Below are 25,556 nucleotides of genomic sequence, written 5' to 3' on the forward strand. Positions count from 1 at the left end.
TCTATTTTGTGGAATAGTTTGGACAGTATCGGTATGAGGTCTTCTATGAAGGGTTGATAGAATTCTGAACTGAACACATCTGGACCTGGGCTCTTTTTGGTTGGGAGGCTGTTAATAACTGCTTCTATTTCTTTAGGAGTTATGGAGTTGTTTAGATGGTTTATTTGTTCCTGATTTAACTTTGGTACCTGGTATCCGTCTTTTTAAGCTTTTATTTAGCTGTAAGGGATTAATGTTCTATTTAAATGATAAAGTGCTTGACTGGGTGCTATATATATTTTATGCTTTTAATTACAAAGTGATAATTGTTGTACTCAGCTTACATTTGTGAGAAAGTTTTTTTTAAGTTAGACAAAATGGGTGAATTTTGGGATGATGTCATCACGCGTGTATAGGAAGGTACAAGACAGAATGAGGTCTGTCACTGAAAGAGGAGCAAGGATAGAAGGGAGAAAAGTTTGAGGGAAGAGGAAGAGACTCTGATGGAAATGGGGAAAGACTGGGGAGGCTGGAAGAAAAGCCGCGGAGAGAACATGGAAGATGATGTTAAGATTCCACTCTGTGTATTTCTATATTTTTATGAATATTCTTAAGGCATGGATGTGTACAGAGCTTTGTATGATTAGGTGGGCAATTATATCTTATCAATTGGATCAGAGGTTTTTGTGTTTGTGTTCTTTCTTGTGGAGAATTGAGTTTGGGTGTATGTGTGGTGGCAGATACACTGGGCTGCATTGGGATGTGCGTTTCTGGCAAGATATCTACTAGATATCTTTGGGCACTGCAGTGCTGGACCTAGTGGGGGAAAAGACAAACCTTTTTATAATTTTACAACAATACCACCATAGGGCAAATAGCAAACCCTTGACACTATTTAATGATACTCTGCTATTCTTGCAAATAAGAGTCTACTGTATCTGATATCTTCGAGGTTTTATCCAGCATTTGATGAAAACAGACCAAGAACAACATCCAAGCATTAGACAAAGCTCAGGGAGTCTTAAGGAAGAGTTGTGTATAGGATTGAAGGAGCTGCAATGGTCAAGATCACCAGAAGAAGATCTACAGAGGCAAGTAACCTGGGCCTATATTGGCTCCCAAAGACTGAACCATGCACTAATTGGACCTAGGCCGCCTACACGTAAGTAGCTATTGTGAATCTTAGTCTTCATGTGAGTCTCTAGAAAACCAATTGAGGCAAGGGCAGTCTCTGACTTCGACTCTGTTCCCTGCCTTTGGATCACTTTCTCATAGTTGGGCTGCTTTCACTGGACTCATTAGGAAAGTCAGTCCTGATTTGATTTGATGTGCCACGGTGGGTTCTTCCCTAAGAGGGAGAATAGCAGGGCCCCCATTCCTTGAGGAGAAGAGAAGAGGAGGCAGAGGGAGGAAGTTATCAGTGTGGGATGGAGAGGAGAAAAGATGGCTGCAACCATCATGAAAAGTGAATAAATAAGGAAATAAATAAATGAAAAAAGAGAAAAATAATATATATATATGTGTGTGTTTTAAGGTGATATTTGTGCAAAGTATAATAAATATGTAAGTACTAATTAATACATGTTTAATTTCCATAGCATCACATTGAGAATGTTTTCTTGTATCCATTCCCAGTAAATAAAACCGCAAATAAATTACTTATAAAAGAAAATAAAATGTTTTAAAGCTGGAATTCTAGTAAATAAATAGGAATTTGCTGATAATATACTATAAAACATTAATAAAAGTAGCAAATATTTGATGACTCAAGACTCCATGATTCTAGGCTGAAGACATGACTCTAAAAATGGAGAGATATTAGTAGTACTGTATTGTTTAGGCAGAGGACCTGAGGTCAGTTTCTAGCACCCAAAGCAAGAAGTTTACAGCTTAATGAAACTGCAGGTCCCTAGTACCAGTGCAGTGTTCTGGCATCTAAAGGCACTACAAACTGAAAGGTACACCCACCACCACCACCACCACCACCACCACCACCACCACCACCACCGCTGCTGATACTACTAGTATTAATAATACTATCTTTTAAAAAATTACTTTCACAATTCCACAACAGGATTTATTCAATGATCACATTCAGTTATTCAGACATCATAGAACAACATAAACATAAACATCAGTGTTCATAAAATATTTAAAACTTTTGAAAATTTATTCCCATGGGAACATCCCTGGAGGGAAACCGGCCATTTTCTCCTGGAACACTTTATCAAAGGCTTCAGCTTGGGCTACTGTGAAGTGATTCTTCCAGTCATTAGTTGTGCCTGGAAATGTGAAGCAAACATATAGGTGGGTTAATAATGGACTTACACTGCTCTGGCTCCTCCCACCATATGCTCTTACCATCTATTTGATAAAGACCTCACAGTTAATAAAGCAAACTACCATTTTCTGTAGAAACATACTTAATCTCTGAAATCATATATACAGACTTCTTCCTCTGTGGAAATTATGTCCTACCTTTTCCTCACCCAACCTATATGCTAGACAATCTAAGAGCAGCAACACTGACTTGACCTTTTTATTTATCCAGATTATTCCTACTTCCCATCAAATGTTTCTATCACATTATCCAACTTAAGAGTGTTTATCATCTCAATTATCAAAACAGACTTCAACTGTACTATCTACATTTTAGTGTTAACTTATAGAAGTTCTTCACAGCATGCAAGCAACATTCAAATAATATCTTTAAAAAGATAAACTTATGTGTGTGAGTTTACATGAGTGCTGCATATACAGTTATGAGCAGAAGTTCAGCTGCTTTGATTTTCCCACAGGAAACAGGTTACTCAGACATTCCCAGCTGACAACATTGCAGGAGTTCTGTTTCACTCAGCCACGTTGTTTTGTGATGCATGAAGATCTGTACAATTTCAGTCCTAACCTTTGCAGCACTGTCTCTTCTGACCACACATTGGTTTTCACTACTCCATTACAGAAGGTCTTTAAATTTAGCCACAGAAATTGTCCAACTGCTCATGCTGTGTTGTGTCTTGCTTCACACCAGAGGCATAATATCTTTCATATAATTACATCTTGGTCCTTACTAATGATGCAGTAAAATTCTCATACCATCTTTCTTCCATTTACCACCCCACAGCACCCATCCTTTCTGTATTGCCTAGCTGTGGCACTGTGATGTGTTCCATGTATTTCTGCTTTAAATATACGCACAGAACATGCATCTAATATATTTCAAAAGCAAGTGTTTCTTAAATTACTAAATAATTCATTTCACAAAGAGTGACAGACGTATAGGACGAACTCAGTGTGGAATTTTTTTTATTGAATTCAAGATTTTGTGAGAAAGTCATAGGCAGTGCTCTAACTTTGCTGATGAGGAAAAATTAGTCTTTGAGATTTCCCCAGTGTGATAGTGATGGATGTGGAATGGAATCCAAAAAGATCGACAATAGAAGTCATGCTTTTCTTTATCACATTTCTTTCTTTCTATTTTATCATATAAGTTAATTTTAATCCCCCTGTGGTCCATATTAAAAAATATATAAAGAAGTAGTAAAAATGTAAATCACTAATACAGCATATTCAAATAATATACCATTAACTAATATGAATATAAAATGTCTTCTGAATAGAAGGGTGCCTATCAGTATCCATTGCTATTCTCAGGTTTCTTACATTATTCATTATTAAACCAAGATTTCTTACTGTTTTCCACATCATGTCTGGATCCTGATAAGCCAAACCAGATAGAAACTGGACTACAAGAATCTCAACAAACTCAATTTGGCTTCACGATAGAATAAAGCAATCCATCAGAGAAACAGATCTTTGGAGGTACACACATGGAGTTCAAAGTCCACCTATGTCAAAATCCTTTGCACCTTACAGATGTACATTTATTTTCATTAATATTTTCTAAAAATCTACCCAAACTTGTGTGCCTCAGATGGAAGGATTAGCCAGATGGCAGGATAAGCCAAACATATGGTAGGTTAGTTCTTGTTGAAAAGGATTTTCCTCATAGTTCTGGAGGGTGCAGCTCTCACATCATGGTATTTTGTTCAGACCATTGTAGACTTTTCGTTTTGGCCTGCACATGGCAGGCTTCTTCTGCATTCCATCGGTCACCTTCCCTTTGCATCTCTGATCATTGTCTTCTGAAAATACCAGTAAAAAGAGTAAATGGCCCTAGTACTTTGTAGAGTAAACATACACTGTGAAGTAATGAGGGCTTGGACTTTTGAAGTTTGTCAGAAGATACTTCCTACACATGTCCTGATTGTGGTATTGCCTTTACAAAAGTCTCGTCAATCAAACAGGGATTGAATGATGGTGAACATATCTCTAGTTTGCATTTCCTGCTGTATATAATTGTGGAATTACAATGACTACAATTGCATGTGGAAAATTATTGCTTAGAGGTTAAATCCACATTCATCTCATCAACTTGAATGATCGAGTCTACTGGGTAAAGCTGAAAAGTAGCTCTCCAGAGACAATAAAATATATTTTACTTGTGACTCAGGAAGAAGAATTAAAGAATATGGGAAAATTGGTGTAGTGACTTATTTCAATCTAAGGCAAGTCTACATTTAATACAGAATTTTAAAGATTTATGATTTAGGGAATTAGGTTATCTAATGATAAATAATGAAATTGCGATTAGAATTAATATTTGACTTGTTCATACATGGATGATTCAAAAACACCACCAATCTGATATAGAAATTGAGAAGAAAAATAATATGTTTACATTCTTTTTCCTTTCAAAATTGTTCCCACTCATATCCATTTTATTTTCCTCTATAAGGTAGTGAAGCAGATTGTTAATGAATTTGGTATCCCCAACTAGTGACTTGGTTTCCAGAGGTACATGGCTTACTACCTATGCATCACACTAGTTTAAAAAATATAATCCCCCAAAATAATAGTTATTTTCAAATGCAAAATTATGCCACATATAATCACTAGGATAATTAAAATACAAAAGATTTATGAAGTCTGATCAAGTACTTGACAGAATTATATTATGGTCTTATGCATACATTCATGCATGCATTCATGTATGTATGTATGTATGTATGTATGTATGTATGTATGTATGTATGTATTGCTCTTATAATCTATCCTGCATGACAAAGAGTATATACATTTGGAAGAGATTAAATCCATGTGCGGTCTCATCCTAGAAGAAACTTCCTGGAAAAGCACAAATAATAATTGTTGTCATGGAAATTTGTCTTAATTTATTTTCCATCTGTTCTGATGTGTCTCCGCTAAAGTTTTTGCTTGTCAGTTTCCTTATTCCTTTGATATTAGCAGAGCTTCTTGATATTTTAGGTATTTGATAACATAATTTTATATTCATATACTGTTTTACCCCTGCCAAATTCTGATTCATTATAGGTAATCTAAGAACAGACTACTTCTTTTAGGTGAGTCCTTCAGTTCTAGTGCAGAGAAATATATCTCCACTGAGTCTGCAGTGGAGGAGTATGAGTTAATATGGCAACAGCAGTGTATTCTTCCAGGGGCCTTAATATCTAGTATATAGATACCCATTTTCTTGTAGTGAATGGTGACATATAGTGCTTAATTTTGTGTCAAATTTTCCTATTATGAGGTTACTAAGAGTATCAGATTAAATACAATCTGGTAAGTATTTGATTTCATTATCTATGAAAACTCCTGATATTCTTATTTTGCTAGTATAAAATCTCACTCTGAAGCAGAGGAGAACTGAAGGTAAAGGCTGATGCACTTAAATTATGGAAAAAATTAAATCCATATCTTTTTCTTATTAAATCCAACACCCTTTTTCTTCTACTCTCGGTTTCATCTAACCTATCAAAACCTAATCAAGTCTGGGTAAGGCTCAAGGTCTGATTCATTCTGGCAAAGTCATACGTTATTTGCATAGCTATGAAATGACACACACACACACACACACACACACACACACACACACACACACACACACACACAATCTGTTCCCAGGACAGAGATGTGGCAGAGACATGCAGAGAAATGAAATTCCCTTTCCAGGAGAGACAATTCAAAAAAGAAAAGGGTCATGAACATAAAGTAATCAAACATAGGTTGACAAATGCTGTCAGATTTTTTATTGGATATTTTCTTTATTTACATTTCTAATGTAATCCCTTTTCCCAGTTTTCACTCCAGATACCCAATATTCCATTGCCCCTCCCCCTGCCTCTTTGAGGCTGCCTCTCTACCCTCTAACCCAATCCTGCCTCCCATCATTGACATTCCCCTATAATAGTGCTTTGAGCCTTCACAGGACCAAGGCCTCTCCCCCCATTGAAGCCCAAAAAGGCCGTCCTCTGCTAGACATCCAGCTGGAGTCATGGGTCTTTCCATGTTTACTCTTTGGTGGTTTAGTACCTGGCAGCTCTGGGGGTTCTGGATGGTTGATATTGTATTTCTTCCTATGGAGACGCAAGCATGTTCCGCTCATTCAATTCTTTCTCTAACTCCTTCATTAAGTACCCTGTTCTCAGTCCAATGGCTGGTTGTGAGAATCTGTCTCTGTATTTGTCAGGCTCAGATATAGGCTCTCAGGAGACACCTATATCTGGCTTCTGTCAGCAAGTACTTCTTGGCATTTGCAATGAAGTCTAGGTTTGATGACTCTAAACGGGATGAATCCTCAGGTGGGGCAGTCTCTTGAAGGAATTTCCTTCAGTCCCTGCTCCACAATTTGACTTCATATTTCCTCCTGTTGAATATTATGTTCATCCTTCTATGAATGACTTGATAAGACACACTAAGGTCTTCCTTCTTATTAAACTTCATATGAATTGTATCTTTGTTATTCTCATCTTTTTGGCTTATATCGACTTATTAGTGAGTGTGCATCATATTTGGGGTTTTTGTTGTGATTGGGTTACCTCACTCAGGAAGATATTTTCTAGTTCCATCCATTTGCTTAAGAAATCCATGACATGATTGGTTTAATAAGCTGAGTAGTACTCCATTATGTAAGTGTACTTCATTTTCTGTATCCATTCATCTGTTCAAGGACATCTTGGTTCTTTATAGCTTCTAGATATTATAAATATGGCTGCAATGAACATAGTGGAGAATGTGTTCTTGTTATATATTGGAACATCTTGTGGGTATATGCCCAGGAGTAGTTTAGCTGAACCTTCATGTAGTACTATGTCCAATTTTCTGAGGAACCACCAGATTGATTTCCAGAGTGTTTGTACCAGCTTTTACTCCCACCAGCAATGGTGGAATGTTCCTATTTCTCCACATCCTCACCAGCATGCACTGCCTCATGAAGTTTTGACCTTAGCCATCTTGACTGGTTTGAGGTGGAATCTCAGGGTTGTTTTGATTTGCATTTCCTGGATGGCAAAGTATATTGGAGATGTCATTTGTGGCTTCATGGCCATCGCATATTCCTCAGTAAAATATTCTTAGTTTAGCACTGTACCCCATTTTAATAGAGTTATTTGATTCTCTGGGGTCTAACTTCTTGAGTTATTTGTGCATATTGGACATTAGCCCTCTCTCAGATGTAAGATTGGTACAGATCTTTTCCCAATTTATTTGTTACCTCTCTGTCCTATTGACAGTATTCATTTCCTTACAGAAAATGGCAATTTTATGAGGTCCCATTTGTTGATTCTTGATCTCAGCTCATAAGCTACTGGTGTAATGTTTAGGAAATTTTTCCTTGTGCCTAAGTGTTTGAGGGTTTTCCTCTCTTACTTTTCAATTAGTTTCAGTGTATCTGATTTTATATGGATATCCTTCATTTGTTGAAAAGGCTGTCTTTGTTCCAATGGAGGGTTTCAGCTTCTTTTTCAAAGATAAAGTGACAATAGTTTTGTGGATTCATTTCTGCATCTTCAATTACATTCCATGATCTGCCTGCCTGTCTTTGTTCTAATACAGTTCAGTTTTTAATCCTGATAGCTCTATAGTAAATTATGAGGTCAGGGGTGTTTATTCCCCCAGAAGGTCTTTTATTGTTGTGAATAGATTTTCCTTTCCTTGTTTTTTTTTTATTCCAAATGAATTTGAAAATTGATCTTTCTAAATCTTTTTTTAGAATTGAGTTGGAATTTTTATGGAGACTGTATTGAATGTGTAGATTCTTTCATCAAGATAGCCATTTTTACTATCTTAGTCCTGCCAATCCATGAGCATGGCAGATCTTTCTATCTTCTTAGAACTCCCATTTCCTTTTTCACAGGCTTGAAGTTCTCATCATGAAGATTTTCAGTTGCCTGGTTAGAGTCACTTCAAGATATTTTATATTATTTGTGACTATTGAAAAGGGTGTTATTTTCCTAATTTCTTTTCTCTGCCTGTTTATCCTTTTAGTAGAAGAAGGGTATGTCTTTGTTTAATTTAATGATATATCCAGTCCTTTGTTGAAGTTGTTTATCATGTTTTCGAATTCTCTGGTGGAATTTTTGCTGTCACTTAAATATACCATCATATCACCTGCAATTAGTACGGTTTTAACTTCTTCATTTCCAATTTTAATTCCTTTGACCTCTTTTTGTTGTCTGATTGCTAAACCTAGGACCTGAAGCACTATATTTAAAAGGTAGGGTTAGATTGTTTAGCCTTGTCTAGTTTCTGAACTTAGTGACATTGCTCCAAGTTTTCCTCCATTTAAGAAAGAGGCTGCTGAGATTGTTAAGGTGTTATGAGCACTGACTACTTTTCTTGAGTTCCTGAGTTTAATTCAAAGTCACCACATGATGGCTCACAAGCATCTGTAATGAAATTTCATGCCCTCTTCTGACACAAACAGAGTACTCAACACATAAATTGAAACCATCAGATTTTAACCCTAGAGAATTTTCTTAGTCTTTTTCTTGTCTACTCTGCCCTATTATAGGGTTGCACTATTGTACTCTTCAACATCTTTTCCAGGTGTTAATGTAATTTTTATCATTCTGTATTTATCATCCTTGATACATTTGGTCTACTCTATTGCATTTTTTATATTTTAGAGTTTATGATTGTAATAAAGTGAACTTTACAATACCCAATACAAACATGACTACTTTACCATTTTTTTTTCACTAAAGTTAATGAACATGACCTATCGTCAATCCCAAGGTCATCTCCCAGAAAAAATCAACTTTTCACAGTGTTTGATGCCACCATCTTCTCCATAAAATTATTCATCTGTAATATTTGTGAGAAGCTATCAGTGGTGAACAGTGATTATTTGTACATTTCAAACACTTTCATAGAGATTCTTTTTCACAAAAAGTTCTTAATGTTTTCTGACATATTTTGAAGAGAGACAATCTCATTACCTTTTCTCATGAAAGTAAAACCAGTAAGAATCAGTTCCTTCTCCATGAGGCTATAATTGGACATGTTGTTTTCTTTCACGACTTGGAAGGAACTATACTTGAGGACCAAATTCAGCTCATCTGGCTCTAATTTTTTCCCCAGGAAGTCACATATCTTCTTTATGGATCCCATTGTATCCTGAAAGTAGAAGAAACAGAAATGAAGGTGATAAACAGAAAGCTCTGAGATAACCGATGTGAAGAAGAAGTCTGTAAATGGAGAATGAGAAAATGGATGCAAAGAAGGGGCATCAATAAATGAGAGAGCATGAATGGGATTTAGGCTAAAAACAATATGGAATAAAGTCAGGTAATACATAAAAAACATGTATATATTGAAAAATGACAAAGGATGTTGTTTCTTTTTAGGGAGGGAAAAATATTAGAGCTATGTTATCATAGAACCAAGGTTAAACTTAAACTTGCTTTGTAGAGAATAAAGACATTGAACTTCAGCCACTTGTACCTCCATCTCCATAGTGCCATTGTAAAATATTCGTGCTGATAAACTCACTAAGTATACTGAGATTTTTTTAAGACACTGCCTCAATATGGAGTTTTGTCTTATGCAGTGGAAGTTGCTATGGAGACCAGTGTACTTCAAGCTCAAAGAGATAAGTGATACATCTAACTGGCTTTTTCCTTTCAAGTCCTGGCATGGAAAGTATATACAACTGTACCTAACCTGCCCTGGGATATTTAAGGAACCTTAATAAAATACTGCTAGACAATGATCAAGGCAAATGGAGGGACGCGTACAAAGACTTAGACATAGTTTAGTGTTTATGCCACATAATACTGTTTGCTTAGGCTAAGTGTAAACAATACTGCTTTAAAGAAGTTACATAAAATATTGTCAATATTAATTACTTGGGGTAATTCTGAGAGATTTCGTTTTGAGTAAGTTTCTCAGGTTGCAGCTCAGGTGGGCATCAAATTTAACATTTTTTATATCAAATCTCTAATTTTCACAATAATATCTGTGCACTACTGCAATGGGTTTATTTGCAGGAGATAGGCATTAAAAATAAAAATCTTTGAACATTAAAAGTTGTGCTTTGAATGGAGCCATGAAGATTTCTTGGTTTAAAACTTGTTTTTATATATTTATCACAGTTCCACTTAATATTTCATACAAAAGAAAACAATCATGACAATAACTGAAAAGAATGTTGAATGGTCAAAAAGGAGGCTAATGGGGATATGCACTACTGTGTAGCAGACAGCTAAGTAGTGATGCTTCCTTGGGAAAACTTAATTTCATGATGATTAAGTAAAAGATTCTAGATATAAGAAAATGACTGTAATGAAAATTCTTTTTTACATGTAATCTTCCTGATTCCTGAGAGAGAAAAATAAGAGGTCAAATTATTTTATGATAATTTCATGTTTTGTTTTTTTTTGTATGGTTGTACTTTTTTATCAATAATTACTTTTCTCAACCCTTTCAGTGAAACAGATAGGGTGACAGCAGACCTTCACCTTTCCCTCTGCTTTTCTAGACCCCATGCCCAAGTCTCATCCTCAGTTCTGCAGAAAAAAGGAAAACAAAAAAGGACAAAATAAACAAAACAAAACAAAAACAATCCAAAACACAAAAAGAAAAAAAAATAACAAAAAAAAAAACAACGTGACAACACTTTCCTTCTCTAGTGGATCCAAAGACCATTCCCTTCTAAAATTATGCCCTCCACTTATTGCATTATTCCAGATCCCAAGTTCAACACTTCCTGGAAATTAGCAGAATACTCTGGTTATAGAAACAGGTAGACTATCTACAGATAAATCTTTCACTTCTCCCAACATGTCTTAAGTCCAATGACACAGACACCTACTTATCTCTGCAGCAAAACACAAAACTTTGTTAAGAGAATTGCTTTGCCCCAGCCCTCAACTCCAGAATGGACTCCCAAGGAAGCTACACCCAATTATGGTCAGGGAAGCAATTAGGTGTCCACTTCACATCTTCATTTCCCTGAACGTTCTTCAAATCGATTCTGTGAGTCTCATCCCCACCATTTTATCAAACCTACTTCTGTGGCCTCTCCTCACTCTCTGACCCCACTTCTTGGAGATATACTAAACAGATCCTGGTGGAATATCTTGCTGTATTCCCTCTTGTGTAGTCCCTCTATTGAGTCCAGTACATATATATGCCTAACTCTGAGGTCCCATGACTCACACACACTGAAATCTGGTACTGCAATTTAGTTTCTACAGAATAAATAAATCTACCCCATTATCTTAATAACCAGAGTGAAACAGAAACCAGGAAACAAAACTCCCACCCAATAAAGACAAGACAAGCTATCAGCACCTAAACTAATTATCTTCCTAAACTAAGATGCCTGTCTTAGTCACAGTGTCTATTCCTGCACAAAATCATGACCAAGGAGTAAATTTGGGAGAGAAGGGTATATTCAATTTATATTTCATTACCAAAGGAAGTCAAGAGTGGAACATCTGCAGGTCAAGAAGCAGGAGCTGATACAGAGGCCATGAAAGGATGTTACTTACAGGCTTGCTTCCCCTGGCTTGTTCAGCTTGGTTTCTTACAGAAACCATGAGTACCAGCCCAGGATTGGTACCACGCACAAGGGTCCACCCACAATAATCACGGATTGATAAATACCTTACAGCTGGATCTCATGGAGGCATTTCCTTAAGGGAGTCATTAAAATTTGTTATAATTCCAGCTTGTTTCAAATTAATACACAAAACCAGCCAGTATAAAGCCTAAAGTACTAACCTGAAGAAAGAGATGCCTATCAACATTCATGAAGCATACAGAACACCAAGTAGATTGGACCAGGAAAAAAGTTCCCTGAGCACATAATAATTCAAAAATTAAATATACAGAACAAACTATGAAAGCATGTTCAAGAGCTAGAATTTAGGAATCAAGTGGGAAAGGGGAAGGGAGAGGGGGTTTTGAAACGGAGTATGTGGAAAGACAGGTAAAATTAAGAGACATTTGGGAGGTAGAATTGAAACCTAAAACAGTGGAAACTTCCTAAAATCTATGCATATATGAAAGTGTTCAAAGTGAAATCACCAAATAATGGCCATCTCTTGTTCCAAAGAAAGAGAATGAGTGAATGAAAAATTCCAGTATTAGGATTGTGTTACATCTAATTGTGCTGATGTCTAAATGGATCCCCTCGAATCACCATCAACAACAACAACCAAAGATAAAAAATAAAACAGACTGTTGATAAGATTAGAAATTGCTCTCAACAAACTGACAGCAAGTCTCCAATTGATAAAGACAACACCTATACAAATAAATGAATGTGAAGTTGGTCCCTAGAGAGAACATCCACCCTTACATCCTAGTGTCCCTTTAGTACAGAAAGGCACTTTGCCTGCTCACAAAGAGAAATATAAACCAAGCTGGACACAAATCCTTCTATTGATACTGCTGTACTACTTGTGAGATAAGTTAGGTCAGTGGTGGCTCAAAGCTTATGGGAATATAAAACCAATAACTGATTTTAATTAATTCCCATTCCATGATATGGAGTCTGTATCATAAACTACATGGGTAACCATGGACCTGAGACTAGACAGCCCAGGGCCCTGTGGTAGAACAAAATATTGATCTTAAAAAGAAAAAAAAAGTAGTAAAATGACTCCTCATTATTTTATCCTATATGCATTGAACAGTGCCTTGCTTAAGCATCATCAAAGAAACTTTCTCTTGCAGCAAACGGGGACAAATATAGAAACCTACAGCAATAAATTAAATAATAAATAATTAAATAGTGTGAGACACCCTAAATGGACATCTCTATCAAATCCCTCTTTTCAGAGATCAGGGAACCCTGCAAAAGAAAGGCATAATAGATTGTTAAAGAAAGAGAAAATTGAGAGCACAAAGTGGTATGGACTAACGGAGAGGGAAGCAGCATGAACAGAGCTTGGGTGTGTCTATCCCACATACTCTCTGTCTATAACATTGTCTCAAGTTTAGTGTTTTCGCGAGATTCCTGAGTGAGTGAATGTGTGGACCTTGGATCCTAGTACTTTTAATTAGATTCTATTAGTTTTGTTGTTTTGACTGTTCTAATTTCTATATGATAGTTTTTCTTTTATCACATCTCATTTCACTTGAACTTACATATCACTATTATACATCATTGCAGGATGTCAGGACAAGATGTTAAAATGTGCAGGAACCTTGTGGTTGGAAATGATGCTTAGGCAATAGAAGCATGCTGCCTGCTGCCTCCTTTACCATACTACGTATACCCTATTTTCTTAAAGAACTCATGGATGACAGCTCCTGTGAGGGTTGGGCCCTTCCCCTTCAATCAATGATTATGGTAATGCTTGCAGAACTGCCTAGAGCTAGATATTATGGAGACATTTTCTTAATTAAAGTTCGCTTCTCTCAAATTTTTCTAGCCTGTGACACATGTACAAATATTCAGCACATTATTTTATATTGCATTCTCCTATATTTTCTTTTCTTGATTTGGGAGGCTTGTTCTTGTACTACATGTTTTGTAGAAAAACTTTAAAATTGGGTGAATAAGGAGGCATAGATCATCTGGAAAGCCTCTGGGAGAGGGTGAATATGATCAAATACATTCACATTTAAAAGTTATTTTAATTAATACAAGATAATTTTGAAAAAGTCAAAACGAACAAGAAAAATCACAGTTCTCAGTAACCTTTTTTCATTGCTAGAGTCTAGCTCTTAATTGTGTGGTGATTGTAAGATGGATGCTCACCTTTTTCATGTCTTCATAGTACAGTACCAAGAAGTTGTCCCATTCTCTCATAGACAGCCAGCCACGGATGTGCTCAAACCATGATCCATATGCAACTGTGTTCAGGGAGAAGTAAATTGTCAGTTATAAAGCCTTAACACAGGGTCTGCTTGACTTTCTTCACTTTTGTGAAAGCAGCAGCAAAAATCTTCACTAAGAAAAATTGAACTACTCTGTATTTATAGAATTAAACATGGTGTTTGAGGCAAATACACATATAGAGAAGTTGTAAAATCAGGATCATTAACAAAATCATCACCATACAGATAAATCACTGATGACAGGAGGAGATATCCTACTGTCAAGCTACAAGGACAGGAGTGTGTACTTGGAGAAATCTATCACACCAATACTGGAATTGAGAGGGTATTCCTGTTAGCTTATGCTTCATGATGAGGTGCACTAGGAAGACAGAAAGATGTGATGACAGAGATGGGAAAATGTTATGTTATATGGGGTTGGAAAGAAAGATTTCCACCAAAGCAGCAACCTAATGGTGAAATTTTATGGAGGTATGAATCAAGGCTATATGATGTCAGTTGAAGGTAATAAGGCATGTGTGTGTGTGTGCTTGTGTGTGTGTGTATGTGTTTGTATAAGAGAGAGAGAGAGAGAGAGAGAGAGAGAGAGAGAGAGAGAATGCTTATCATGTTTTAGAATAAACAGTATATGTGCTAGAGGCTGATCTATTAATTATGAGAAATATATGATGCACTGCCCAGTTTGGAAGACAAGAGTCAGAGAAATTCAAACGGAATCACTCTACTCAGCGTAACTATGTCTGCAACTCCCTATGTGAGGTATCTTTTCCAGATCGTACTTTTCAAATTTAAGCCCCTGATTTTGCACATAATGCTCTTATCCTACATTTGTCTCACATTCTACAACACATATATGCCAAGCCAGATGTGCATAGTAGTGCAATAATAATAAAATTGTTTTGCAGTAACTGAAATGATGTCTGATTGGATTTGAGGATGGATACTTGGGGGGGGGCGGTGTTAAACACATCCCTGGTACTATAAACCTGGTCATGACCCCATGGCTGGAGATATCATAATTCCAAAGTAGAGTTCCTATTGCCATTTTACTGAATGGTCATACTGTCAAACTACCTTCAAATATTTGTATTTATACCTATGGATTTGTGCTGTTCTTTACATTTGTTAGAGATTAATTTTTGCAGGTGGCATTAGTTAATGCAGGGGCTATTAAGTGATCAAAATGTACAGAATAATTGTGAGTTCGAAGTCACTGATATGATTTCTCTTATCCCCTAGGCAAGGCTCAGGAAATATTATGGAGCCGGAATTAGAAAGTAAAAGCTAGAGAATGGAGTGAAGTGCTATAAAAGTGTCCAGAGTGAATATTGTCCTCTGAATATAAATTGGCTGTTATGTTCATGTTGTCATATCATCAATGTTTGCCTATTGAAAAACTACATAACATAAAGCCTGATTTTATCCCAAGATGGATGGGGGAGTGTGTCCTGAGACCCCACTCCCGATTGAATATCTATTTGCAGTTTACAACTGCTAGATGAGAAAGACTCCCACACCCTTTTGGTATAGGACCACACTTAGGTTTCTCATGCCCACATGGATGGCACCACATCCATGTATATTTGAGCAACACAAATTAGCTTGAGTGTGTTGTACTTTTTGAAAAAAGTTTAAGTTGTGGTATAGATTTACTGGGGAATATATAGCATACTGGAGTGCATACTGGCAAATTTAGTAGAACAAGTTATATTTACTTTTTAAATTTACAAAGATTGAAAATATGTAAAAACACAAAATTTATGAAAATAAATCAAGAACAAACAAAAGTAGTAGGAAGATCTACTACTTTTCTAACTGAAATTCTAACAGCAGACAATTCAGGAAAGACGAGCCAACATTTGATACTAATCCAACTTACTTCTGAAGGACACCATTTCTAATATCTAGAACCTATTAATTCTAAGAATAGGCTTTTTAAAAAAATTCTTCAGAAACCAACTCATTATGAGTTTTCATTATAGACTACTTCATTTCTCATTCACCATCAGAAAAGTTTATCCATGTAGTGAACGGTGATTAATTTATAGACCTATAGCTCTTAAATGTACAGACAATAAGAGACTTTTGAATGGTGAGAACTAAATAGGGCTTCTATATTAAACCTTTTTCTCCATGCTTCAGGTATCAACTTGAATGGGGATGAGACATACTCTAGAGGAAGACGTGGTATATGAATTTCTAAAACAGTGTTTTCTGGATACTTCATGGCAGTTTGACATATGAGCTCAGCAGTTGTGGCAATGTGTATATGATCTGAAGTTTAAGCCAGACTTAGTCCCATTGTGAAGCAAGAGATTGGTCATGATGTGCCACCTAGAGCTACTAGTGATTGATAACTTCCTTAATAGAGTCAGCTCACTTTATGAGAGTTTATACAACTCCACTTGATATTCATACATCCAAAATTATGTAGGCAGTATTAATTGGAATGGATGATTTTTAAAATGATAGGACTTCAGAGATGGCTCAGGAGTTAAAAGCACTTGTTACTCCCACAGAATATCTTTGTTCAGTCCCCACTACCAACATTGTGACTTACTATCTTCTGTAACTTCATTTGTACACAATCTGATGTACTCCTGCCCACTGTGAGTAATTCATACTTCACGATTAACATACACACGTAAAGATAAAAGGCACCAAGTCATATTATAAATCTTTAAAACATCACCAACTACAATTTTAGAGGTAGAAAGGCTGGAAATCTTCATTTCGAGTTCTAAAAAGGTAACCACTACAAGTAAGAGTACTATGCCTAACAGTGTTGTCTGACCTAACTGAAGAAGAAATCAAAAAGCTGTATTTTGTAAAATATGTGAAATGAATTAATAGTCACCACGTCTGTTCTACAAACTAAATGTACATCCCAGCATGTAACCTTCGAGTCTCAGTTAAGCCTCCATCATATTGTCATGTGGCTGTGTATTTGATAGATTGTCTTTATTTATCACTAAGGTGGTATGGCTTACAGCATAAACGTGGACCTGTTCTGTATGAGAAAACTAACTGAGAGTGAGACACTGAGTAATTCAGTATGCAGATTTGTAAACAGGTTTCACTTCAATTCCTTCTCGAAATACTGTCACCAGTAGGTAGATGTTATACCTGAAAGTATAAATCAGATAAGCACTTTCTGCTCCTCAGTTTCTTCTGGTAACAGTATTTTATCAGAAAAACTAAAAACCAAACTAGACCAATAGTTGAATAAGACATAAAAGACCAGGTTCAGTAACTTGACAAAATAATCAAAATGAAAGGCATTAATAGATATCATAATAGTCAGCTATTCAAACAATGACTTCATGAAATTTTAGGAAAATGGATGGAACTAGAAAATATCATACCGAGTGAAGTAATACAATCACAAAAAAAAAAAACCCACACATGGTATATATTCAATGATAAGGGAACATCAGCCCAAAACTCAGATTACTCAAGATACAATTCACAATGGAGGAGTTATGGAAAGGATTGAAAGAGCTGAATGGGATTGCAAACCCATAAGAACAACTATACCAACCAACCAGAGATCCAAAGGAATAAACCACCATCCAAAGAGTACACATGGACAGATCCATGAACGTACCTGCATATGTAGCTGAGGATGGCCTAGTTGGTCTCCCCTGGGCAAGTCCTTGACCCTGCCTAGGTTGAATCCCCCAGTGTAGGGGAACATCTGGATGAGGAGGTGGAAAGGAGTGTGTGGATGGGGGGGAACTCTCATAGAACAAAGGGGAGGGAGAAGGAGCAGGGAGTTTATGGACAGGAAACTGTGGAAGAGGATAACATGTGAAATACAAATAAAATAATATTCAATTTGAAAAAGAAAAGAAAAGGGGAGAGATGGATTTTTTTTATTGTACCACAGTTATATTGAAAAGGCACATACTACATATTATGTTTTCAAAAGACTTTTTTAGAGACTGGATTTCTGCTGTCTCTTATAATCCAAACAAATATGAATATATTGAAAAAATAGGCACCATTCAATGATAATATTTCATTAATGTAAAATCTATAATCAAAAGACACAGGCTTATAGATTGCATCCAAAAGCAACAAGATAGATAAACCCTTAACCAGATTAACCAGAGGTCACAGAGAGTGTATCCAAATTAACAAAATCAGAAGTGAAAAGGGAGACATAACAACAGAATTTGAGGACATTAAAAAATCATCAGATCCTATTATAAAAGCCTATATTCAACAAAACTGGAAAATCTGGAGGAAATGAACAATTTTCTAGACAGATACCATGTACCAAAGTTAAGTCAGGAACAGATAAACCATCTAAAGAAACCCATAACTCCCTAAGAAATAGAAGAAGTTATTAAAAGACTACCAACCAAAAATTTCAGCTGAGAATTATCGAACGGCTGAAAAGCACCTAAAAAAAATGGTCAACATCCTTACTCATCAGGGAAATGGAAATCAAAACAACCCTGAGATTCTACCTCACACCAGTCAGAATGGCTAAGATAAAAACTCAGATGACAGCAGAGGCTAGTGAGGATGTGGAGAAGGAGGATCACTCTTCCATTGTTGGTGGGATTGCAAACTGGTACAACCACTCTGGAAATCAGTCTGGAGGTTCCTCAGAAAATTGGACATTCCATTACCTGAAGACCCAACCATACCTCTCCTGGGTATATACCTAAAAGTTGCTCCAACATACAACAAAGACACATGCTCCACTAAGTTCACAATAACCTTATTTATAATAGCTAGAAGCTACAAAGAACCCAGATGTCCATCAACAGAGGAATGGATTCAAAAAATATGGTACATCTGCAAAATGGAGTATTTCAGCCATTAAAAACAGTGACTTCATGAAATTCATAAGTAAATGCAATGAACTAGAAAATATCATCTTGAATGAGGAAACCCAATCACAGAAAAACACACTTGTTATGCATTCATTGATAAGTGGATATTAGCCCAAAATCTTCAATTATCAAACATGAAATCCACAGACAACAGGGAGTTCAAGAAGAAGGATGACCAAAATGTGGATGCTCCCAATTCTTCCTGAAAGGGGGAAATTATCCATAGGAGAAGATATGGAAGCAAAGCTTATAGCAGTGATGAAAGAAATGACCATTCAGAGCCTGACCCACATGTGGCTCATATAGATACAGCCACCAAAACTAGATAAGATTGGTGAAGCTAAAAAGTACATGCTGAAAGGGGCCAGATATAAAGCTCTCCTGAGAGACACATCCAGAGCATACTCAGTGCAGGGGTCAATGCTAGCAGCAAATCACTGAACTGAGAAGAGCATGCCGTTTAGTGGAATTAGAGGAAGGACTGAAAGAGCTGATGGTACTTGCAACCCCATAAGAACAGCAATGCCAACCAACCAGAGCTTCTAGGGACTAAACAACTACTGAAAGACTATACATGGACTGGCCCAGGGCTCCAACTGCATATGTAGCAGAGAATAGCCTTGTTGGGGCACCAGTGGCAGGCAAAGCCCTTGGTGCAACGGAATGTTTGGGGGCAGTAAGGGAAGTGGATGGGGGAACACCTGTATGAGAGAGGCGGTGGGGATGCGGGCTTATGGAAAGGAAACCGGGAAAGGGATTACCATTTGAAATGTAAGTAAAGAATTATATCTAATAAAGAAATTAAAAAGTAAGAAGTATATATTTGCTGCATGCTATCATAAGAGATAGATGGGACCTTATAATGACATGATCAAACAAAGTGTTCCACGCAAATGGAACCAGAATGCAAGCAAATGTTGCTGATTTAACCTGACACAACAGACTTGAATCAAAATCTGGTGAGAAATGTTAAACATAACTTTGTATTGATTAATGCATGCTGAGGTCATTGCAATTCTAATAGCAGATCAACCCACTTCTACACAGAGAATATAAAATATAAAATCACAAATAGTAGTCTCACTCTGAATATTATCCCCTTTAAAAAACACAATTAAATGATGTCCCAGGCTTAAGAAATATTTATAGAACACTATATCTAAACAGAACAGAATACAAATTTTTCTCAACAGCTCATGGAAATATCACTAAAATAGATATTTTTTAGCACAAAATAAAATATCTTAACCAACATAAGTCAAAATGATTTCTAATATTCTACCTAACAACAATGAAATGACTACAAATAAATAAAAAGAGAAATTCCAGAATGCAAACAAACTCATAGAGATATAAGTACTCACAACTGAGTAATAAATGAGTCCTTGAAGAAGTCAAGAACAAAAAGACTCTTACAGACAAATAAAGATGAAAACAAAACGAATTTTATCCTATGGGATACAATAAAAAATTGCCTAAGACAGAAATTTAAAGCTCAAAATACCTCCCTTAAGAAACCAAAGAAACTGCTATGATTCATTTTCAGATTCTGGAAAGAGAAAAAAAGCAAATACCAAACTTATTAGGTGGAAAGATAACAGTGACAACAGTGTAGAAATTAGAGAAAAGGAAACAGGAGCAAAAAGAAAACCAATATAGGGACTTGATGAAACATGTTTTTTCCTTCAAAATATAATCAATATTGATCAAATCTTACCTAACCTAACCAGAAGAAATAACAAACACCAAAATTAATACAATTAGAAACTGAAGGTGAGTTATTATGACAGGGAGAAATGAAATTCAGAAATTTTTTAGAGTTTACCTTGAAAATCATGCCACTAAACCTAAAAACTAAAAGTTATGGATGAGTTTCTACATACACAAAACCTACCAAAATGAAAATTCTAAAACATTTAATACAATTAAGCCATTACAGATGGAACGTGGCTTGGCTGTTAAAAGGATTCACTGTTCTTCTATAGGACAAGGAATCATTTTCCAGTACTCATCTGGAAGCTCACAATAAATTATTGAAACCTAGATACCTGATACCTAAAGCAAACACACATATATGCAGGGAGAACACTTACACAATCAAACAAAATAAACCTCAAAATATGAACAGGCTTAAAATAAGCAAAACATTTTCAAATGTTAACATAATTTCCATGTGAATTTTACCAGACATTCATTCAGAGAGCATTATGGTTCTTAAACAATTCCATAAAAAAGGAATAGAAGGCACATAACTAAAGTGTTTTTCTAAAACATTACCTAGATACAAAATCAGACAAATATTCAACAAAAAAGAAAAGGGTAGAACAAAATCTATGATGAACATGGATGGGAAATTTTTCAATGAAAAAATATCCCTGAGAGTCTACCTTACACCAATCAATATGGCTAAGATGAAAAACTCAGGTGACAGAAGATGCAAACAAGGATGTGGAGAAAGAGAAAGACTTCTTAATTGTAGGTGGGATTACAGCTGGTACAACCACTCTGGAAATCAGTCTGCTGGTTCCAAAGAAAATTGGACACAGTATTATCAGAGGACCAATCTATACCACTACGGGGCATATACCCAAAATATGCCCCATATATTACAAGGACACATGCTCCACTATGTGCATATCATCCTTATTTATAATAGAGAGAGGCTGAAAAGAAATCAGATGTCCTTGAACAGAGGGTGAATACCGGTAGTGTGGTACATTTGCACAATAGAGTACTACTCAGCTAATGAAAACAATGACTTCATGAAATTTCTAGGCAAACAGGTGGAACTAGAAAAAATATTCCTGAATGAGGCAAACCAAACACAAAAGAACACGCATAGTATGTATTCACTGATAAGTGGATATTAGACAAATAGTTCAGAATAGCTAAGTTACAATTGATAGACCATATGAACCTCAAGAAAAAGAAAGACCAAAGTGTGGATGCTGCAGTCTTTTTAAGAAGGAGGAACAAAATACTCACAGGAGGCAGGTGGTAGGAAAGACCTGGAATGAAGAGAGGAGGGGCAGGGGAAATGGGGGCACAATCATGTATGAGAGGAGATGTGGATTATATACAGAAGGTCATTAAGTTGGACAGAGGTGTATATCAATGGAGATGGGAAACTGTGGGTAGCCACCAAAAAGTCCCAGGTGCCAGGAAATCAAGAGGCTCCCAGGACACAATGGGGATGAGATTAGCTGAAATGCCCAATGAAGGGGAGGGAGAACCTGTATTGACCATATTCAGAGGTTAGGCAAGGAAACTGGTTGGATGCTGTGGCAACCTACTCATCTCCAAATTTTTAACCTAGAATTGCTTTTGTCTAAAGAAATACAGGGACAATGTATGGAACAGAAACTGACTGAAAGGCCATTCGAAGACTGCCACACCTAGGGATCCATCCCATATAGAGACACCAAAACCACCAAAAACAATTCTGGCATCAAAGGGGTGACAGGCTCTTGATCCTCTGAAGCCCAGATGCCCCAGTGTAGGGAAATGCCAGGGCAGTGAAGTGGGAGTTGGTAAGTGGGTGGGGAGCACCCTCATTGAAACAGGGATAGGAGGAGTGAAATAGAGATTTTGCAGAAGGGAAACTAGGAAAGGGGATAACATTTGAAATGTAAATATACAAAATATCCCATTGAAAAGTAAATTGAAAAATGCTTTCTAACCAAATTTATGAACACCTCAAAGGGTAGTGAAATGGCTCAAGAGGAAAAGTTGTTTGCAGCTAATTTGACGACTTAAATCCACATGGTAGAAGTTTTCCTTATGTCTCTATCTGCCTACATAGTCATTCATGTACTACCATATTATAAACATACACACACACACAGAGAGAGAGAGAGAGAGAGAGAGATGTATATTATAAATATAAATATAAGCATAAATATGAAATATGTAATGAGTAATGGATAATATGCAATATCAATATGCAATATGCAATGGAATTATTTACATACCAAAGTACCTTTACTTTTAGATGATAGAATTCTATTGATAAGAGTTCAGAATTTTCCAGAAAACATTTGGATCTGATAAAGCCTTTTATCACAGTCACGAAATATAAAATTAATTAACATATAAACATTAATAGATTTTCTATCTACCAATGACAAATAGAGAAACAAAACAGAGAAATAAATCTGTTTACAGATGCCTCAAGAAAGTATCCCAGAATAAACATAACACAGTGTACTTGCTTTAAAGAGATGTCCTGTACAGGTTTAAGGCATTTGAATATCAGGTGCCCATTTGGTGGATGACTTGGGAAGATTAGAAGCTGTGAACTTGCTGGAGAAAATTTTTCACTAGAAGTGAGATTTAAGGTTCTAAAAGACTGGCACCATTTTGAGTTATCTCTCTGTTTCCTGGTTATGAATTAATGTCTGAGATCTCAAATGTTGCTCCAATACTGTGCACACTCGAATGGTGTCATACTTCCAACCATAGTAATGATATACCATTATCTCTCTAAAGCCATAAGCCCCAAAGCATTTCTTCTATATGTTGCCTTGCTCATTATCTTTTATCACAACAATAGAAAGGTAATGAATTCAAGAAAATGGTGATGTATCCTCCAGAACAAAAACCTCAACATGGTGAGGCATATAGTAAGCCATGAAATATCTTCTTCTGTTCAAAGACTAGGAGAATTAGTGTTAAAAAAAGCTGCCATCCTACCAAAGCCAATGTACAGATCCAGCACGATCCCAATAAAAATTTTAATGTCATTATCCACAGAATTAATAAAAAATCATAAAATTCATTAAGACTTGCTAAATGCTAATTTCTAAATGGATACTTTATACAACAACACTCTAATGCTCAGAGATTATTGCAGGAGAGAGTGGAGCAAATGTAGGAGTTAAAAGAGAAGTGCTGTATAATGCTGTCTTCTGAACATGGCAAATAAACGTAGCAATTAAAATCATCTCGAGCTGTTGGGAATGGGTGTGCACAAGACTTGGCATTCATCAAGAGTGAATCATAGATTGGGGAGGAGACTCATGAAACATCACTATTCCCTGCTGAAGTGCTAGATACTGAAAGATTCTGGGTGGTAGGAAGTCGTGGTCTTCAGTTGTATACCAACTGATGCTCCTACTAGGTTTGAATGAGTGCTTCAACCCACAGTCTCACAGATGATCCTAATAATGGTTATAATACTGGATCACAAATAGAGATATGAAGGTTTTAAAAGAGAACTATATGAAAAGGGGATTTATAAAGGCAGAGGGAGATTAGTGTGGATGAAGGGTTTCAGTAATCAGAATGTAATTTATACATGTATAAAATTTCCAAAAATAAATTCAATAATAAATTCAGATGAAAGCAAAAAATCTCCCATATACTCAAACCAATCTTTAAAAAAAGTACCTTAAATCAAGATATACTACAGAGATATAGTAATTAAAAACAACAATCCACTGCTATAAAAACAGACATAGAAATAAACGGAAAAGAAAAGCAAGACACAAAACTATAGGCTCCTTATGTTTGACAAAATGACCGAAGTATACATTTGAAAAACAAGAGCTTCGGTAAATGGTTCTTGGGAAACTGGAATGCTATATGTAGAAGAGTGAGTGTGCAAACCTAGAGACACCAACAGACACAAACAGACAGACAGAGACACAGACACAGACACACACACACAGACACACACACACGAATCAATCCCACCTGGATCACGAACCTCAAAGGCAGACTCAAAATCTAAGAAAGTGTTGAGGGAAATAGTAGTATAGAGGCACAGGAAGGATTTTCTGAATAAGACTCATTCCACTCAGAAATCCATGCCAATAATGGAGAAGTAGAAACTTGCTAAGTCAAAAGGCATCTATAGTCCAATGAAACACATTAATCATGTATAGATGCAGGCTACAGAATGGGTTAAAACCATAGCAAGTTTCATGTCCCCATATAATGTGTGTGTACAGTCTAAAAAGGATAAAAAATCAACATCAAGAAAAGTTCTAAGTCTGTTTGCTTTTGGTGGGGGATAATTGATTTTATTTAAGTGATATTGAAGATAGCTCTGAGGGCATGCAAAAAAACTGGAGAAAGCATATTCTAACAGCTTGACAGCACACCTGAAAGCTCTAGAACGAAAAGGAACAAATACATGCAAATAGAAGTAGATGGCAAGAAATAACAAACTCAGAGCTAAAATCAACCTAGTAGAAACAAAAGAACTATACAAAGAATCAACAAAACCAACAGCTAGTACATTGAGATAAATAAAAATAATCAGATCCTACTACAAAAGTCTATACTCAACAAAACTGAAACTGAACAGTTATCAAAGTTAATCAGGAGCAGATAAACAATCTAAATTATTTCCTAAGGAAATAGAAGCAATCATTAAAAGTCTCTCAACCAAGAAATTATCAGGACCAGATTGTTTTAACGCAGAGTTCTATCAGACATTCAAAGAAGATATATTATCAATATTTTTCAAAGTATTACATAAAATAGAAACAGAAGGAATACTACCTAATAAATGCAATGAAGTCACATTTACACTAATACCTAAAGCTCACAAAGACCCAACAAAGAAAGAGACTT

At 36.1% G+C, this 25,556-nt stretch overlaps 1 protein-coding gene and 1 pseudogene across 1 annotated transcript in view; both read right to left on the bottom strand.

Annotated features, from left to right (window-relative positions):
• Ncl-ps3 (nucleolin, pseudogene 3) overlaps nt 1-25,556 on the bottom strand; it is a 415,248-nt pseudogene that overhangs the window by 307,882 nt on the left and 81,810 nt on the right.
• The window catches only part of LOC134485278 (alcohol sulfotransferase-like), an 80,133-nt gene continuing 56,611 nt past the window's right edge, over nt 2,035-25,556 (bottom strand). Inside the window, exons 4-6 of the mRNA XM_063281053.1 lie at nt 14,051-14,145; nt 9,276-9,453; nt 2,035-2,261 (exon numbers count right to left, since the gene is read on the bottom strand). Coding sequence (XP_063137123.1) covers nt 2,149-2,261; nt 9,276-9,453; nt 14,051-14,145 — 386 coding nt within the window. The 3' untranslated portion in view covers nt 2,035-2,148. The remainder of the gene's footprint in view (nt 2,262-9,275; nt 9,454-14,050; nt 14,146-25,556) is intronic.

The sequence above is a fragment of the Rattus norvegicus genome, chromosome 1, assembly GCF_036323735.1.
Source record: "Rattus norvegicus strain BN/NHsdMcwi chromosome 1, GRCr8, whole genome shotgun sequence".
Taxonomy (NCBI): domain Eukaryota; kingdom Metazoa; phylum Chordata; class Mammalia; order Rodentia; family Muridae; genus Rattus; species Rattus norvegicus.